General features: G+C 39.6%; 1 protein-coding gene across 1 annotated transcript in view; it reads right to left on the reverse strand.

Annotated features, from left to right (window-relative positions):
* Positions 1-20,334, reverse strand: part of lrrc7 (leucine rich repeat containing 7) — a 51,229-nt gene that overhangs the window by 10,710 nt on the left and 20,185 nt on the right. Inside the window, 18 exon segments of the mRNA XM_042483993.1 lie at positions 295-505; positions 699-818; positions 2,769-2,936; positions 4,433-4,645; positions 6,674-6,919; positions 7,110-7,460; positions 7,971-8,193; positions 8,303-8,521; positions 9,954-10,460; positions 12,139-12,352; positions 14,328-14,439; positions 15,700-15,822; positions 16,001-16,249; positions 17,149-17,273; positions 17,663-17,717; positions 17,720-17,764; positions 19,877-19,946; positions 20,177-20,290. Coding sequence (XP_042339927.1) covers positions 295-505; positions 699-818; positions 2,769-2,936; positions 4,433-4,645; positions 6,674-6,919; positions 7,110-7,460; positions 7,971-8,193; positions 8,303-8,521; positions 9,954-10,460; positions 12,139-12,352; positions 14,328-14,439; positions 15,700-15,822; positions 16,001-16,249; positions 17,149-17,273; positions 17,663-17,717; positions 17,720-17,764; positions 19,877-19,946; positions 20,177-20,290 — 3,365 coding nt within the window.

Genomic DNA, 20,334 nt, shown 5'->3' on the forward strand with positions numbered 1-20,334 from the left:
CTTACAGTGTTTTGTGAGTCTCCATGGAATTATTATTCTCATGGAAATACAAAAACACAGAGATTATTTTTACATACATTTACCTAATAAAGAAAAGCAAATTAGTTCCCCTTTAACAACCATTATGCTACATTTGTTTGCAATTTCATACTATCATCCAACGTGACAGCATGATAAGAAAAAATGCTCGTAACACTGATAATTACATTTTACACATTATTACTCAAAATGGCATCATACCATCCAACCCCAATTGGCTACAAATAAATCATTTTTGAATGTATTGATATTTACCTTGAGACAAGTTGCCTTGGTACTGGCCCGGCCCCCCGGAGGGAACCACTGACAAGGGCATCCCTGATTGATACTGGCCCCCTTTGTTCATTATCCCGTCGTAGCCCTGCTGCACGACCACACGATGAGGTGTAGTGGACGAGGAGGAGGAAGAGGAGGTGACAATCATGGTGTTGTGGGATTGGTGTGAGGGGTTGTGGGAGTGGGCACTCTGCGGACAGATGAGGGGCAGTTACAGACATTAAAAATTCTTATGCACACAGACATGCTCATGTCATATATTATTTATTTGCATTTGACATTTACTTTTAAGTTCCTTTCTTTTGTTAAAGCCTCAAAATCTTGAACATCAAAACCGACTAAACTAATATGAAAAGGTGCACTGATTAGACAAAACCTCCTACCTTTTTCACAAGGTTGTCAGGTGGAACGTCCCTCCTGCCAAGTGAGTAGGGAGCCCACTGGTTGCTCCCCGACAGTCCCTCTTGGTCATTATCCAGCATGGCAGCCTGCTGAGAGGGGGTCTGAGAGAGAGAGAGAGAAAGCAAGACACAAGAACCATTAATGAAAATAATGAAACTTAACATTTAACTTCAATAATAAATTCATGTTTCAGCTTTTGACTGCCTGAGTTTCAGATGGGTTTGTATGAATGTTGTGTGAGATTCTGTTGTTTTTAAGCATGAATACCTTAGGGCTGTATAAACTTAGTAAACAGATTTTCACCTCAAGGTGAAGTAATGTACTGTGCAATGTAACCAACATGGTGCCATGCAGCTAATTAATACTATATCAGAATAGAAAGTTATCTTTGCATTGCTTTTTTCCTTCAAAAGCTTGTCATTTAAAGCCCCTGAGAACTCTCAACAGTGTTAAATACTAATGATTAAAAGGCAACAATTAAAAATTAAAAATGTCTTATTCATTGGTGGTTTAACAATCAAAAACTCAGCTAATGTTTCATCAAGGAGTGTGAGTGTGGTCTCATCAGATTTGACTGATCTGTTTGCTTTCTAAAAGAATGTGGCATCCCCTTTTCCTTACTGGACTCTGCCCACTTCAAACCAGTAAGAAGAGCACAGAGAAAACAACAAACAGTGAAATCTCAATATGTGAAATTACTGAAATTGTTCAGTACAATGTCATCTCTTTATGTAGCAGCTTATTGTAAGAAGCTGTTTGAGAAAACAAGTTTTCAGGGTATTTAAAAGTGTTCCCTATTCAGTGTTTGTGTTAGAACAGATGTATGAATGTGGTCTAAACATGCAATGCCCAAAAGCTCCATGTGTCAGACAACAAAGATCTGCTCGGATACTGACAGAATACAATTTTAGGACAGTGCAGACAAATGTCTGTTCACCGAGCTGCTTCAATACCTGTTGTTTTGGTTACCTTGAAATGTGGAAGGAGTCTTTACAGTTGAGTCCAAACTCTGGAAATGCCAATCCATCACCAGAATTAGTTCACTGGCTGCTACAGTTGACGTTAAAGCTACAGTTGGCAACTTTCATGAAAACAACTTTGTGTCATATTTTCTGAAACTGTCACTATATCCTAAAAGAAGTCCATAGACAGATAGTCTGTGGAAAAAAAACATTTTATTCCTCCCCTCCTGCTGCCTCTACTCACATTTGCTGGAATCAGACCATGTCACTGCAGTAACAACCAATCTAACACAGCAGTCATTTGCTCTGAGGAGTGTCAAACTAGGCAGCACTAATCAAATATGAATCAAGATTATTTTACTGCATTGCCTATTACTTGTCTCAAATGTTTTCAGAAACATGTTTTAGTGTACTGTTTAGCTGTAAAATGATAAAGTTGGCCCAGCCAGTGGGTGGTGCTTGGCAGTCCTTATGGTATTGCTTCTAATTTTACAGCAAAACAGTACACTAAAAATTGTTTCTACAAACAGAGAAGAAATAGGCAATGCAGTAACAGAATATTGATTCATTTTTGTGCTGCCTTTTTTTGTCAGTTTAACCAAAGTGCGAGCAGTGATTGACAGCCGTTGTAGATTCTCCTCAGCTTTAATTGGTTGTTTTTGTTCAAATGCAGTAAAGCAATGGGTGCTACAAGGCAATAGAGTAGGCCAAGGATTACTTTTTTCCCAGATGATTTGTGTCATTTAAATGTAGTGACAGTTTCAGCAAATATTTATATTTGCTTTATATTAAATAATTTTTTTTTATAAAAGTTACCCACTGTGGCTTTAAAAGTAGCTTTCAGTCATGTTGAGAAAGACACCAAAAACTAAGGGGTATCAAACCAAGCTCATAAATCATAACTTAAGTCTGTATTCAAGATAGTTTTAATAATCCACATTATAATAGCATTTATGGCACACATTTAAACAATGGATCATGGTAGCTGCAGTTTGGTGAAGACGAAGTGGCAGCCATTCTCTATAATTACCTATGTGTGAGGTAATAACTGCAGTAGCAGGGGTTTATTGTTCTCAGAGGGATACTCACAGTGGTAGCAGACGGAGGAGGAGGTAGTGGCAGCCAGCGGCCAGCAGGGGGCTCATGCTTAGTGTTATTGTAAAGGTTAAAGTTCAAAGTGCTGCTGCGCCCCTGGCCGTGACCCCCGCCCTGACAGAGCATGCCCAGCGTGAGCGTGTTGTGCTTTAGGACACCACTCTGATTGGAGAAGACAACATCACATGACATGGGTGAATGCAGGGGGAGAGGGTGGGGGGCGGAGCCCACACAGTGGGCCGCAGCGTGGTGATAACACACTGTGAGCTCCATACACAAATAAACAAACAACAATAACACTGATAAAACAACAACAACAGTGCAGAGTTGCTGAAAGCACAGAGAAATGTTAGCTAGTGATCGGTCTATATAGACAGAGAACATTGTGTCATACAAGCAACAACTGGTGGATCAAGTCATTCCAACATTAGTGTGTAAATTCTCAGACTGGTTACGTAGATGCATGTGTGGATATTTTACAAAGAATAAGCCCAATCCCTCATTGAAAACTCATTACTATCTATAGAGAGAGACAGTGTAGTGTAGTGTAGAGTCAGTGCTTCATTTTTGCACCATCCTGCAGCTCTGTCCAGATCAAAGTTGGGTTTTCATCTAATTATAGCATAAATTTTGACTGAATTTTCAGCATATTGGCAAAAGAAAACGCAAATGTATGGGGTTTTCATCCACAACTTCTATACAAATACTGAGAGTTTGCTCATCAAGATAAGCAGTAGATGGTGTCATTACACTACTGCAGAAGAGGGTGCAACGAAGTGACGACATTAAAAGAGCCGGCTTTCAAACTTCAAACGAAGGAAAACAATGGATTTTTAATGATGGAGAGCACACTAGACAATGGAAATAGAGAGTCTTAAACATTGATATATCAGCTATGTGCTCTTGGAAGAGGGAATAGGCCTGTGTGCATAAATCAGCGTGTCAAAAACTGACAGAGACGACGAGGAGAGCTCGCAGTGGCCTAAGCAATGACTGCACACATGACTGTATGTCGTCATTTATTTTGCTAAATCTGTATCCATTGCAATTAGTCACATTTACCTTTTATTAAGTTGTTGTTTTTATGCTTTATTATTATTAAAATTAAAAAAGTGAGTTAGTGAGCTTTAAAGGATTTTCATTAAACATTAAACAAGGACAAACCCATTACATTTTGGTGCATTTTGGTCTGAATCACAGAGCGTATTCACTAATTATTTTTCACTTTCTTTAGCATTAGGACATTCAGCATTGGCGGAGGTCTGCATTCTCCGGGTTCCCCGTGCTGTGTCATTTATTCACTTATTGTTTTAAGATAGTTTTAATAACAATCTTGCAACCAGCCACATTTACATCAGTCTACTGGAATTTTTCTGGTAACTTCTCAAAAAAGATTTTATGTCAAATGTCTCGTCAAAATGCAGATTTTGTTGGATCGTCTTTCAGGACATGATTTTGTAAGCACATATCCAGCAGTGAGTGTGCAGTAGGTCAGGCTGAGAGAGCGACAGTGTGGATGGGACACACATGCAGCCGGACACATATCTGGTCAACCTTACAACACAGACTGACACAGATACAGACAGGGAGGGCTTCCAAATGCTGTGTGTGAGTGTGGGTGCATCTCCTTTCCAGTGTTTTGCATTGCGGTGACGTACCCTGTCCAGTCGTTTGGCCTCTATGTGCCTCAGCAGCTGTTGCCTCCAATCAGCAGGCATCCTGGAGGTGATGTCTTCAGGCTTCTGTGGTACCACAGGTCTTACTTTGATGGTGTCTTCAGATGGTTTCTCAGGGCAGGTTGCCAGAGTGTAGTCAGGGGGCATTTTCTCAAGCAGGGCGGCCATGGTGGGACGAGCTGACACTGGACGGGCCTGAAGACAAAGCGTTGATTATTTAATAAGATAATAAGAAATGAAGGTGGACTTCATAGTTTAATTAAAGCTGCACTAATCTATATTCAAATATTATCAGTGATAGAGAATTAAATATATAAATATTGCAGTTTCCCTTTAGCTATATATTAGTTTTAGCATCTTTCAGTTAATGTTTGGGTTCATCACTCTCATCCACCTCTTTTGTAGCTGCAGGAAACAGATTCTTACAGTAAGAAAGCTCTGACAAACTTAGAATATGCAAACTGTTCAGCACCAAACAACAAACAGACAAAGTTAGTGACTAGCTTATGAATTTAGTGGATAATTTAGTGGCTATTTTCCCTGAGGGCTTGTTAGAGACCAAAACAGGGCTAAAAGAAGAGCGTATATCGGCCTTCATTCATTAGAAGACCAGAAAACAGAACTTCAAGTGAATGGCAATGTTGTTCTGTATGTAATGGATGTATACTGTAAATAGGAAAAAGGCAAACGTTTGCAGTCATCCCTTGTTACCCATTAGTGGTAATTAGCAGTGTATTTGTTTGCTCAGACTCTGCCCCATGTCTGCATTTTCTTATTATTTCGGTATGACTGGAATGTTTTTTGGCATGGCGTGCAGGTGAGGACGATACTTCATAAAAAGATAGTGACCAGGTGCAAGACTATAAGGAGCATGCATCCAAGAGGTAACCCTGAAAATTGTAGACAAATTGCCAAAAAAAAACCCCACTAATATAATCAGGCAAAATGCCAAGCGAGCAAAGCAAAAGTGAATCTGCTGTCTTTCACATTCACTTTTGCTGGCAATACTCTTTGGAACAACCTACTACTATCACTACAATCAATAAAAACATTATCATTATTTAAAACCACGTGGAAAAGGCTATTTTTTCTGTATTGTCTATACATATATATGTGAAAATAAAACTAAAAAACAAACAAACAAAAAAAAACAGAAACAGTAATCCACAATTCCTGCATAGTGAACTGAATGAATTATATTTCAGATGTGTTTGGAAGTTGTTACATTGTCCCAAAATGACTTAAGACGTAATTATTGTAGTTTTTAAGGAGCACGCATGGCATTTTGTCTTGATGTTAGACCTACATTTCCTGTAATTTGAGACGATGCTCACTATAAAGTAATTGCACTGTATGTTTGTTCAAACAGCCTAAAACAACTCGTGTTTATAATTTCATGACAAGTAATGTTTTGCAGAATACTGACCTCATAAAAGAAAAGACTGTGGAAATGCACACACTATACCCAACCATCATGGGGAAGATGAAGCATAGGTGATGTATATTCCAAACTTCAGCTTTGGCTAAAAACTAACAGACTAAGTCTGCAGTCAGGAACGCTCACTATTAGTTTCTTAGTTTGGTTCCTGCAGCCTGGCCCTTCGTGCTGAAAGGTGCCAGATGAGGTGCTTTGCGCTTCTGATCAGCATTCTCCTGGACACCTCTCTGTGGCTATTTTTGGGAAGTCTGACTTGGGGCAAACCCAAAGCATGCTGAAGGGATTATTTATGTATTTAGGGGATTGCCTTGGCAGTCTGGGGGATATGGCTAAGGACACCTGCGCTACTCTGCTTAGTCTGCTGCCACAGTGACCTGGACCCAGGTAATTGAGGGAAATAGTTGCATAAAAACGCTTCCACTCAGTCACATATATTAACTGAAAGTCCTAAACTTCTATGACAAAGTAGGCTGTTTATAAGTGACTGCCAGAATCACAAAGCAAGCACTCTACCACTAAATCTACAAGGGAAAGATGGTGGTCAAGGTTAAAAGAAGCCATAGTTTACTGTTTTTTAGAGACAAGACTTCCCTTTTGTCAAGCTGAAAGAAAATTTCTTTGTGCCTCTTTGAACATAACATAGAACATCATTTTGGACATTTTGAAGCTATGTGTTATGGGACTGCAAATTAAAACATACTAGTGAGTGAAAGTGGGACATAAATGCAAAGAAACACAGCTATTACAGCTCATATCAGCAGCTGAGGTGACGGACAGCTTTGTACCTGAGATGCACCGTAGGTCTCAGTGCTGTAGCTCCTGGCAGACAGGGGACGACGCTGAGTTAGGCTCTTGGTTGGATAGCCAATCATGGGCTTCTTTTGTTCCTGGTACGTTGTGTAGTCATCATCGTAGCGACCGTTTCTCTTGTTGTGCATCATCTGGCTCTGGCTGTCAGACATGTTTGTGAGAGCAGAGTGCTCCATTGGAGTGGAGTAGGCCAGAGCCCGGCCATAAAGTGGGGGGTCCGCCTGAGGAGAGGAGAGTTCACAACCATAACAAATGCATTTTGGGAGGATGCAGTGGATGGATATTTAACAGACAGCTGTGCTAAGTAATGTTATTATGTCATTATTCATTTGATACATGTATTTTCAACAGTTTTAAGACTAAAACATTGACACACCAAAAAAAACATTATTTTAGAAACAGATCTCCTACCTGCTGTCTGTACTGAGCTTCCTGCAGCGCCTCCTGCTGGGCTTCATGAACTCTGCGGAACAAAGCCAGCTCTGTAGAGCTCACCAATGAATCTGCTCTCCTCAAAAAGCCTGGCCTGGAGCGCTGCGTTGGGATTGGCTGCTGATGCTGGCTGGGCGGACCATCCTGGTTGATTGGAGATTGGGGGAAAGAAAACATCTCAAGTGGTGGATATGCACGATAACGCGGGCTCACCAGCTCCTTGGGTAATGTCTTCCCTGGTTGATTGATGTACTCCAAGGCCTTGGATGAGTGGTTGACATAGTCTGGTGTGTTGGGGAAGGGGGGAGGGACCCGACGGTCCATGGTCACCTGATTGGTTAGAATGGATTCCAGTAAGTCCATGAAAATTTTCCAGGCATTGTTGTTGTTATAAAAACTGTTGAAATTTCATTTTTTAAAAAAGTTATTTTAACAAGAAAAATATACATTTATAGAGCAATTTAACACTGCATGAAAACTTTCTCTTTGCTGATCTTTCACCATGTTGCAGAGGACTTTAACATGAACTATATGAAAGCTATTAAAAAAAATAGAAATCAAAAGATGAAGCACCAAAACAGCAATGGTTAGAGATTAACGGATGAACACAGTAGAGAATTTAGCATCCAAAGATCCAGATATTTCTCGCAGGATCTGACCAGGAAAAGAGCTAAAAGAGGGTAAAAACTGGATTTACAATGTTTCTCTTCAACTGTTGGATGTGTAATACGCAACTAATTGCTACCAAGTTTACCATATTAATGTAAAAGGTGATGATATGTCAAAGTTACTTTCTTAAGTGGCAAAAAAGTCTCTTTAGGAATGAGATGAGTGGTTAACCTGGGGGTTGTAGTTGTGGTCAAAATGGTAGGCCTTCTGTGGGATGGCGGGTTTTTGGTTCTGTACTGACTGGTTGCCTTGTCCTGGGAAGACCAGATCATCGTCTAACATGGGGGCAGACTGTGACCGCGCCATGTTGGTCTGCTCCATAGATCCGGGCAACTCTTGACGGTCCAAACTAGTCTGCTGCTCGATAGATGAGCTGTAGCTGTCCATGGGAATACTGTAGAGAAAACAGCAAAAGAAGTTAAGTCCAACTTCACAATCACCTCACCTACTGACACAACATGCTGATACTGCCATTGTTGATACTACAAAAAAATAAAATCTACCTGTAGACCTTGTAAGAGCCAATGTCAATCTCATCGATGCTCTGCGACTTCTTAAACTTGGATCTTGTTTCCCTCATCATGGGGGACAGGCGGTCCGAGCTTTTACTCATCACCACGGTTACCTTGTTACCACCGCTGACACTTAGCTGATCCTTCCTGTTCTGCTCCCCCTGATTGTCATGGTACGTCCAGCTGCCAGGCAAAGGCCCTTGTTCCATTCTTAGAGCACAAGTCAAGAGAAGTGTTATACTAATATGAGCCGAAAAAATGAGTTGGACTGCAGTAGTGTCATAATTGTAGAAGCAGAAGAGAAAAAGACAGACGGATCAGTGTCTTTATGTCAGGATCCAGGGTTGTTACTATTAATTAGATCAGAAATGTAAAATGGGTCCAGCAGCTTCATAACAACAGAGTTTTGCACAAATATTATATTATCATTTTACTGAGGAGGATCTACAGCCAAACAGAGGTTGTACAAACAGAATAGTTTCCGTAATTGACCATGTTTTTCAACAATGATGGAAAAATTGGAAGGCCGTCCGTCATTTTAGATCACTGAGGGTTGATCTTACTGAACTTAATAGTAATTCACACTCCTGTCGAGTTGGTGGCGTGTGCACATAAATCAGCTTTTGTCTCATCTTGTCTTTGATATCACATGCATGATCTTGTTGTCTGGCTTTAACCATCACATTGGTAGGCTATATAGCTACATGCCACTGCAAAATGTCACAGCAGCTGAGTACATTTGAAAACCCCCCAAATTGTGATGGTGTAATGAACAAGATGAAAAAGACGGAATGATGTGATGGAAAAAAAATCATTTATACCTGAAAAGTGACCTCATAGATGGTCCTCATCTGTTCTCTTCAAGCTATTATAAATGCATAATCTTTAAACCTGTTCGGTATGTTTAATTTTTAATTAATTTAAAATGAATTGAATGTTGAATTGAATGTCTTATCATTTTAAAAAGAATAAACTGATAATTAACTAATAGATTTTGACAAAAATGTATGATCCTGTATGTCAAAATGACAACAAGAAAGTCTAAAGCAACGTCTGCAGCCAGCATCAGTTTGTTTATATACATTTGTTACTCACAGATGGACATTTGAGATTAGAACTGCAGCTAACAACTACTGTCATTAGTTTGTTGATTATTTACCTAGACCACAGAATGAAAACTTTGACATACAGGATCATACATTTTTGTCAAAATCACACATTGAAAAAAAGTGAATTATTCAATTGACAAGTATAGAAAAAGGGGGAGTATTTTGTGAGGCTGCAAATATTTAGTGTTTTTGCTTGATTAAAAGCATAAATATTTAATTTATAATCATTTTTTTGATTAATCAGCTGATTATTTGAGTATCTGAATATTTGAGCATGAAATTAGTCAAAGCTGCAAACGTTTCAAAATAAAGTATTAAATTATGACAAAGTACTGTCTCTCTGTTATCTACTATATAAACACAGGATTACTATAAGGCTGATCAAAATACTACACCTTTATCATAAAAAAGGACTAAAATGCAGCTGTAACGGTTCATTGAAATTCAAACCTGCTGGACCTTGGACACCCTCTACATAAACACAAACACACTTCAGGGCTAACTGTGGGACTGTTGGAGCTCCATGCAGTTACCTTTGGTCCATGTCCTTGCGGTCAGGGTTGGGGCTTGAGGTGGGTGTCAGGTCCAGTTTGGAAGGAAAAGCGGTTCTGTCCTCCAGTGGGCTGGGAGTTCTGGTCCAGTTTTGCCAAGGATTCTGGGAAGAATGTCCGGAGGATTGTGGGTCATTGTCGGGAGTGGAGCGTTGGTTGCCATGGTAGGGGAGCGTCTGAGTGTCCAGCTCCAGAGGTACTCCTACTATTCGCTCCTGCCTGAGGAGGGGGCGGCGCCCGTGTGTTGACTGGCTGCGGGGTTTGGAGCCCAGCGGTGGGTTTCCCTGACTCCCGGTAGAGGATGGAGGGTCCAGAGGAGACTCCTCAGCATCAAAACCTGTGTTGTCATAGTGAGGGGCCTCGGACCAATCAAAAGGCTCGCTCAGCGGGCGTCGATCCCCGCGCTGCTGCAGGGTTCCCGATGGAGGGGTTTCTCTCTGAGATAGCAGGGGCTTGGAGTCAATGGGTTTGGGGAACGACTGAGCCAGTCTGCAAAGACACCAAATATTGAACACTAATTATGCTTTGGGAAATAATAAAATTAAGTGAATTATACGGAAGTGCTATACTACATCATTACGTACTGTATATTTAATCAGAGCTGACGGCCACTGGAACAACATAACTTTCTCTCCCTCTCTCTTATGTCTCTCTGGAAGATCAATTTGGCCAACAACCATGTTTGTTGTAATTAATGTTTCTGAGAGCAGCCTTGGACAGAAAATATTAATGCCTTCAACCTCCCTCACTCCAGCTCGCAGTCTGCAAATACCATATTTTTCACAAGTACACAGACTAAGGGACAAGTATACAGATTGTGATCTGTACATCACCCCAGGCCGTGTGAAATGACAACTTTAATGTCAAAAAATACCAAAGCAAGCTTTCAACCTGCAGGGGCTCCTTACAACAAGGAGAGGCATGGGAAGAGCGAGGACAAAGAAATGGGTTTTTAACATTATTATGGACGAACTATTCCACTGATAGAGCAATGGAAAAGGTTACTGTTCCTAAAAACACAAAATATCTGTGCAGGAACTGCAGTGTCAGAGAGAAAATACAATAAACAAACTAAAATGGTACAAATCAAACCTATGCTGCAACAATCCTGAATCTTTAGACCACTGGAAGTGAACATCTGGTACATTTATATTCACTCATGATAGGCTACATGTTATGACATCTTTTACATATTGGACTGTCCCCATTTTCAAGCCATAAAACAGTAGAAATTAGTAATAAGAGGAGAGAATTTTAGCAATGCTGTAATATTAAAATGTGGCGTTTACCTGCCAGTAACCCAACAAGCATTTTTACTTTGAATAGATGCTGATACAACAGTCTTCAACAACGCTGAAAAGTAGAACTGGACTAATAAATCAGTCAATAATTTAATGCTATAAATCATTAATTTGACTGATAAGGGATGGGAATACGCCAAAGATGCATTTGAGGTAGTTTAAACACTGTTATAAGATCAATTTTTAACTGTAGATAGCGCATATTTTGGTCTCAATGAAGAAACAAAAAACTTTAAGGGAGTCTTACCAAAAATGTTTACGTGTTATGTTTTGATGATACAAAATGAGCATCTCAATACTCTAAGGTATCACGCTCTAATCTTCGGTAATGCTGAGGCTATATACTAAAGATGAGCTGTTTGTTTTTGTTCATAGCTGCAGCGTTTCTGATTATAGCTTCATTTAAAAAAACACTTTTGGTTGGTTTTCAATGCTATATCTATTTCTGTTAAACGTCATCCTAAGTGCACTGCAATCAGAAGAACAACTTCAGTTGAAGGTCCAAGTCTCTTTGTTTGCTTTTTTTTATGTGTTGGTGCAAAAAAACAAAATCCTATAGATAGCACCGTGGCCTGGACTGGACAGCTTTGAAACAGAGAAGAGAGCTGAGCGTCCTGAGCAGAAGTCTGCAGCATCCTAATGAGCCTCTCTGACCTTGACGGAGCGAGCGGCGAGATGAGAGAGACACAGAAAGATGGAGGGAGGAGAGGATAGATGGAGCGATTGGATAGATGGATGAGAAGGATGATAGATGGAGGAGATTGAAGGGGGTTGGAACTGAAAGAGAAGAAGAGATGATGGATAGTCGAAGGGAGGGACAACAATCGGTGATGAAATTGAACATGAAGCCGGGCGTGTGTGTGTACCTGTTGGTCCAGTGTGTTTGAGGGGCCTGGTCCTTGCTTGGGGCCGGCAGGGCGGGTGCATGTGGGTGTGCGTGAGAGATTGTGTGTGAGTGCGCGTTGCCAGGTGGGTTGGAGGAGCCGGAGGAGCCCTGTGAGGGAGAGTAGTCGGAGTAGGTAGCTGAGGAGCCGCTGTGGTTCAGACAGTGAAGCTTATCCACCTCTTCATCTGTGGACTCTGGACAGAGACAGATAGACAGAGAGAGACGGACAGCTCTGTTCAGTGAAAATGCCACATCCTCCTCTTCCTGATAGCCTCTTTTATGAGTGCTAAAGTGCCTTTGTGTCATGTCTGGAAAAAAAAATCTTATCCTCCTGGACTTGATTTCTTTCCTCAGATTGTAATCATAATACCAACTGATACGTCTTGTACTGTACTTGTACTGATACGTTTAGGTGACTTAAACCACACTTTAGTGGCCACATTTAAAATGATGCCAACAGTATTTTCCATGAGCAGCTGATTTATTTCTGAACATATAATGTGGACATGGCTAATTTCATCAAAGATAATCAATATCTAATTTTAATGTGATAATTTAAACCTAATTTTTGCTTTTTCTGTCTAAGATAACTAGAAGTTTAAGCAGTGGCTTGTGGCCACGTGCTAATATGAAAATGCTTGTGGTGCCAAAAGGGCCAAAAAATGTTTTTGAAAAACTCAACAGCAACGTCTCTTTCCAAGAAATCATGACCCGGTTACTCAAGATAATCCACAGACCTTGTTGTGAGCAGTTCCATGTTGGAACTACTTTCTGTCGATTGAACTACATTCAACTGCAGAATCACCAAAGCAACTCACACCAAAACAATCTAGACTGATATACAGCGCTACAGGTAAAAGGAAAAATTTATAATAATTTATTTTAGATGTATTTTCCCTTTAAAATTATATTTTGACATTTTCTCTTCAAACAAAACAAGTAATTTAAAGACTTTATTTTTGCATCTAGGATACGGTAATGGGCATTTTTCACTATTTCCTGATATTTTACAGACAAATCAAAGACAAATGAATAGTCCAAAGAATCCATAGTTGCAGCTTTAGATGTGTTAAGTGTTTGCATCTGATGTATAGGTTTAAGGTAAAAGGAGGAAAGTTGGCAGAACTAAGAAATGATCCTCACATAGAAACCAACAGAAACTACTGTACCATTTCACAATTTTAATCTCATGTAAAAGATACAGACTCTTATTAGGACAAAGTAATCCTCGCAAATCCCAGCTCACCGTTTGGATAATGAAACTGAGCTGTGAACTATGTTGCCAAAGCTTATAAAGCTAAGGAGAGCTACTGTACAGTACAACATAATCAGAAAGTACATCCGAATTATGTTTATCCTACATACTGTAAGATAGATGATAAGAGGTATAGGAGTCTTATTTCCTTCTTAATCTTGTCACTTGCTACCTAACCCAGATTCCTGTAGTGCTCTCATTATGTGTTTGGACAATATTGAGTCCAATGCAGTGACGCAAGACATGACCTGCTTATAAAACACGGGGTTAACAGTTTCAAACATCTTTATTTAACCAAACTCGTCCAATGTAAATTAAGAAGCTCTTTTGGAAGGGTGACATGGAAAGAAAGCAGCATCAAACAAACTCAACAGTTGCAGAAAGACGTGAAAAGGAGTCAAACATATTCAGATCTTAACAAGCCGAACCAAAGACAGCTTCTTATTAAGTTCACCACCAGATCCTTTATTAAGAATTTACACAGATTACATGACAGGGCTCTCAGAGCTGCAGTTCATCATGGAGAGGAGATAATAAAATGTTTTGGGATTGAGGCAGTAAATTATTTTGAACAAAAAAAGGATTTGATAGGGTAGAAAAATTAGCTTTGGGCTCATTATTAAATCTTTAGTTTACCTCGGATGAAACTGAGGCCTTCAGGGCAAAATAAGTAAAAAGGGTTAACACTTCAGACTGAAATATATATTCATTGTGGGGGGTTTATGGTATTCCCTCTCCCTCTCTGAAATTAATCCGCTTACCACCATGACTAATTAGTGGACACTATTACAACATGCCCCAAAGCACTTTACAATAGACCACATTAAATTCCTGTGTGCGCTGTAAGTGCACACACACGTCTCCATGTGTGTGTGAGAGCCTCCGTGTGTCGCCATACATATACAGTATCCTACCTTTCTTGTCCTTCCCCAGCAGCACCACCTTTGGTTTGTACATAGGTGGCTCCACCAGGGTGGGCCTCATGTCAGATATACGAATGTCATTGGGAGAGCCGCCCATAGAGTCCTGTGGAGAGGAGAGAAAAAAACCCAAAGGTTCACATCAGCTTACTATGGCGAGACAGCCATAGACAACCTAGTTAGGAACTTATGAGGTAATAGCAGTTCAAATAGTAAGTTAATCAATTTTAACCCTAAAACAGCTCTGAATGAGGACCTCCATGATTTGTGGCTGCCGGTTAGTCTGCGAAATAATGTTAGTTGACGCTGGTGCGGTGGAAAGCTGTCAACAATCTAACATAGAGGGCATTAAAACTGCTTTGAAAGTATTATTTTTTAAAATAAATATGCCGAATATTTACAAGTTTCTGGCAAATTTAAAGGTCACATAGGTCACAGAGTTTTTAAACTCTAGTAACGCTATGGATCTTTTTAAAAGTCTTTTATGAGAGGGTCCCTGTGTATTGAGGCAACTTCATATGCATTCAACACAGCGACGTGCTAGCAAAGATTTAAGAGGACTGCTTGAGAGTGAACATTTCAACAATGCAGATTTCAAAAAACTATCAAAATATTGTCTATGCAAATGTTTTATAAAGAAGGAAATTAATTCAACAGGTTTGCTAGACACATGCATTTTTGTAAGTAACACCGAAAGAAAGCTTTTTTGTTTTTCAAGAAAACTCCACAGTCCACCTTTCAGCATTTAATTTTTGAACTGGAAAATAAACTTCCTTAACTCAATGATTCCACAAACTTCAACGGAAATAATTGTTTTTTAGATGTACAACTAACAGACAATGTAGTGCTGTAATCTGCGTACCATCACACTACCACACAGCACTGAATAGTTTGTTAAAGTATTCATTTAATCTACATTGTCCTTAATAATTACCCTTATAACTTTAAAAACTTAACTTAAAGGTATTCTTTGAAGGGTTTTCCTTATAAAGATGGTATAGATTCATACAAAAGTAATTACTCTCAACCATCACTCATGAACCGCTAGAAGTGTGTGTAGCTGTGTATGTATCTGCAGTGTGTACAAGCAGTGCAGGGAGGAGGGGCCAAGGTTGAATATGGTGTTAATAAACAGTAAGGAACGATTCCTGCATTCTAGTATACCTTTAAAAAAAACAAGACTAATCAATGTGAATGAAACTGGGCAACTGTCTTAAAAACAAGCTACAACATAAAGAACATTCACTAATGTACTTGAATTTGTTGTGTGTATGTGTGTGTGTGTGTGTGTGTGTGTGTGTGTGTGTGTGTGTGTGTGCATGCGCGTGCGTGCGTGCGTGTTTGCGCTGCACACTATGTGACAAACCTCAGAGCTCTCTGTCAGGTCTTCTTTGTCCTTCCTCTTGGGAATATCAATGCCAGAGTTATGCATTGATCCCTGATCCATTAGCTGAGACTGAGAGAAGTCCTGCATCTCTCTGTCTGTCACCTGAAATACACACACACACACACACACACACACACACACACACCGATAATTTGTGCTGCGTGTCTTAAACCCTTATAATCACAGATCTCAACTCTACAGATACACTGGTATGTCCTGTATGGTGACACTGGCTACACGTGTGTGTGTGTGTGTGAGTGTGTGCATGTGTGTTACTCACCTCTTTCGGAGGCAGGGGCCACGGTGGTTCATACTGTTCTTTGCTGAGGTGTGTGTGTTCCATGTTGGTTCCTGCCGAGGTGGCAGTGCCTGTGCTCAGCTGGTGCTGGTGCTGGTGCTGGTGTTGGTGCTGGTGCTGGTGCCCATGTCCGGCATGTACGCTCTTACCCACAAGGCTTTGCACTGACTTGACCATGTTCTTAAGGTCCTCAGGGTAGGGTGTTGGGTAGCGTTTTAAGTTGATCTCCACCTGCACACAATAACGGAAATGTGTTGAGTGTACACAGGCAAATTACAGATACAAACTGGGCAAGAATTTTGTCGGAATGCATACATTAAACATCTCAAACAAGACATCATGATTTCTGTTAAAATGTTTCCATCAGTCATCAAAAGTTTGTTTAGTTGTTGTTGTCTCTTGCTGGTTTCTTGACTGCTGATTTGAATATAGTTATTGACAGAAGAAACACAATAGCTATTTGGGAGAAACTACAGGTTTTTAAACAGAAAATTCACTTTTAAAAGTTCATAAAAAAAAAATCCTAGATCTTTTGAAAATACTAGTTTTGAATTTTATTTGCCATATACCAAATGTACTATATCCTTCTTTTTTGTGTGTGAATTGCATTGTTGCCCCTTTCAGTATTGTAAGCATTGTGTTTAGCACAACAGTTATCACAAATACAAAATCACACACACACAACAAAAAAAATATATAGATACTATCTCTCTCTCTCTCTCTCTCTCTCTCTCTCTCTATATATATATATATATATATATATATATATATATATATATGTATATATAGTTGCTGACTCCAGCCCCCCTGCGACCCTTGCGAGGACAAGCAGTTACGGAAAATGAATGAATGAATGAATAAATATAGTTGCTTCCAGAGTCTTGTACTTTTGATTTTTTCTCAATGAGACAGATATTTTCCAGTACATTTGCTCACTGTTTGTACGGATGATTCAACCTGGAGACTTTCATAATTCAAGAGTTGGAGGTGCTCCAGCAGGCCAGTCAGTTAACGCTGTCTTTGCAAAACTTGAATGTAAGCCCTGGCTGCCTCATATGACCCCTTCTGCTCAGATACTCTAAAGGGAAAAGACGGATAGACAGACAGAAACAGAGAGAAAGAGAGCTGACCTTGACCTTCCCAGAGTTGTCTTCCTCTTCTTTCTTGTCCTCAAAGTCAAAGGCCACAGTCATCCTCTGCTGTCTCTGCTCCTCCCACAGAGTAGGATTAAAGCTGTCACTGTCTGACTGGTAATCTGGACACACAGACACACATTGAGGATGGGGTTAAAACTGCTAATATATAGTAGGTCTGTGGATTGTCAGACACACATATATTAATACACAAACACTGACACATCCAATTTTAATATACACTTACAAACACAAATAATACACGCACACATTTATGCAAACTGTTATACATTACTTTAGAGCACATAACATCCTGCAATGTAACAAATGCTAATACTATTATGTTGCACTGTGCATTTGAAAAGAAAAAAAAAACACAATCAAACAAGAAAGCATGCGGTGACCTTTTTTAAATCCCCTTAAACCATGTCCATTTATTATAGGACACACACACACACACACACACACACACACACACACACACACACACACACACAAACAGAGTTTGTACCCTCGTCATGTCGCGGTTGCTGAGGAAACATGTAGTTGGTCAAAACCTTCTGTTTTTGGTTTCAGGGTGGGCTTCTGTCTGTAGGGGGATCAGAGCCTTGGACTGCAAACACACACACACACACATGTTTCTATTAGTATTCTTGTGGGGAAATTCACTGATCACATTTATTCCTTAATCTATACCTACCTCTAATTTTGAAAGACAAAAAGATTGCTATTAAAATATCTGATTGGCAAAAGAAAACTTAAGCTAATTCAGAGCTTGTAGGTAGGTGGGAAACAGCAGAAGTATTCATGTAAATCACTAGGAAATCATTTGCAAATCAATTTTGATAACAATAAAAAATGAAATTCAAAGCAAGGACACACTGATTCCCACTTTACATATGTAATACAAATTGAATTTTTGCAATCTAAACAGTGAGCCAAATGAATCATCAAATGCCTCTTCCATGTACAACTCATAAAAAACACTGATTGATATGTATTAAATGTTAATGAGCTGTAAATATAAATAGTATCACACATAGAAAATTAAAATGAATGCAGTACAATTTTCATTTTCTGCTGTAGTATATAATTAGTTTGTTAACGTGAATATTCAGGCTGTCAAGGTATCAATGTCATAACTGAATTTGGGCTTGAATTTTTGTTGCAGTGTATGCATACGCTAGTGCCAATTTTAAATTTAAATGAATTGAACTGCAATTTTACAAATTGCATTAGAATTTTAAATCCCCTTTATTCTTTAGCAGCTCAATATGGATCCAGTGTTGTGGCGCAGATTTTAATTTCATGTGACAACTTTGATTGCACTTAAAATATAATGGAGAATATTTTTGTATTCTTAAAAATAGCACTGCGGGTGGCATCTGGTGGAATAGTGGATAAAACAGGCACCCCACGTACATAGACTGTGTCCACGCCGCAGTGGCCGCGGATTCAATTCCAGTTTCGGCCCTTTGCTGCAAGTCGTCCCCTCACTCTCAACCTGTCACACTTAGTCTGTCCTGTTAATTAAAGGCATTAAAAGCCCCCAAAAAAAATCTTAAAAAGAAAAAAAAAATAGCACTGCGGACAATGAAATAATACATGGTCATGGACGGGGCAATAAGTCCACATGCTTTTAGTTACACTGCTGGATTCTATAGTTGTCAAATTGTCTGCATTTTCATTATAAATGCCTACATATCAATTAATTTTATATTTATATAAAATAAATTCTCCAATAAGAGCACATAATAAATTATTTATCAGCTCACAAAACTGATTTTTATTTATTTATTTTTTTTTACCCCTAACTCTCATTTTTAACTGCCCCCTTGCCCCTCAAAACAGAGTTACAGGGAGTCTCGGTTAAAATGGGACAAACCTTCAACACTTCCTTCAACAATGATGGAAACAGAAAAGCGTGGATGCTCACACTTGTACAGAAGTTCATTTTCATGCTTTCAATTGATCAATCAAGTCAGCAAATACAACAGAGCACAGCTTGATAGAGAAAGTTTTACCCTTAGCACATACCTAAATAAAACATGCATTGTTGCATCTTTTAATAAAACAATGAAAAAAAATTAATAACATTATATCATGATAATTTAAACTAATGATGAAAATGATGAAAACTTTCACCGACCCCCTGGCAGAGTGCCATGGACCCCAGGGGGGGCCTCAGACCTCACTATGAGAATCACTGTTTTAAACAAATAATGGTGGACCACAAATAAAGACTGGAGGAAATAAAGGAGGACAACAAAATCACCAGTTCTATAATGGCAGGTTTGGTAAATTCAGTGTGATACATCGTATGCACAGCACTATTTCTATTAGTAAATACTATGTAACTCACAAAGTGTTCTCTACCACCATTTCATGTGTCATGTTCCTCTCTCCTTCACCTTGCCTTTGTGATAATACTCTGCTGCAGTGAAACTTCACACTTCCTGCGGATTTTTTCACAATAAAAGTCTAATACGACTTGCTCCACTGAAAGGGTTTTAACATGAAACAAGGGGAAGAAGCATCAAGTCTGTATTAAGAGAATAAACACGAAAAAATACACTGATAAAAAAAAAGGAGAACTCAGAGATGAAAGCCTTTTAGACCATGTTAACTGACTGATATGTATCTATACAGTTGCTGTGTGTGGTGTGTTGCATACTTGTGATCGTGTACAGTCTCTTGGTAAGAGAGTGTGAGAGGAGAAAGATACCTGATTGTCAGAAAGCCAGAGAGCTGCCAGGTCCTTCAGCTTAGTAAAGGTAAACGGTAGATTCTTTAACCTGAGAGAGACATAGAGGGAGGGAGGGGTGACAAAGAAAAGAGAGATGTTTCTCAAGCCCACGCACTGTACAGCCTGCAGAGCACGTAACTATGGCAACACACTCACCCATTCCCATGGCAACTGCAGACCATGAGAGCAGCTACAGAACCAAAACGACCATTGTGAAGATGTCACCTGCATCTGCATATGTGTGTGTGTGTGTGTGTGTGTGTGTGTGTGTGTGTGTACCTGTTGTCACTAAGGTTAAGGACTCGTAGTTTGGTCATCTGTCCGATCTCATCAGGAAGAAACTCTAGCTTGTTGGACCGCAGCGACATTACCGTCACATTCTTACAGTTACCGCACACACACACACACACACACACACACACACACACACATTACAG

The sequence above is a fragment of the Plectropomus leopardus genome, chromosome 3, assembly GCF_008729295.1.
Source record: "Plectropomus leopardus isolate mb chromosome 3, YSFRI_Pleo_2.0, whole genome shotgun sequence".
Taxonomy (NCBI): domain Eukaryota; kingdom Metazoa; phylum Chordata; class Actinopteri; order Perciformes; family Serranidae; genus Plectropomus; species Plectropomus leopardus.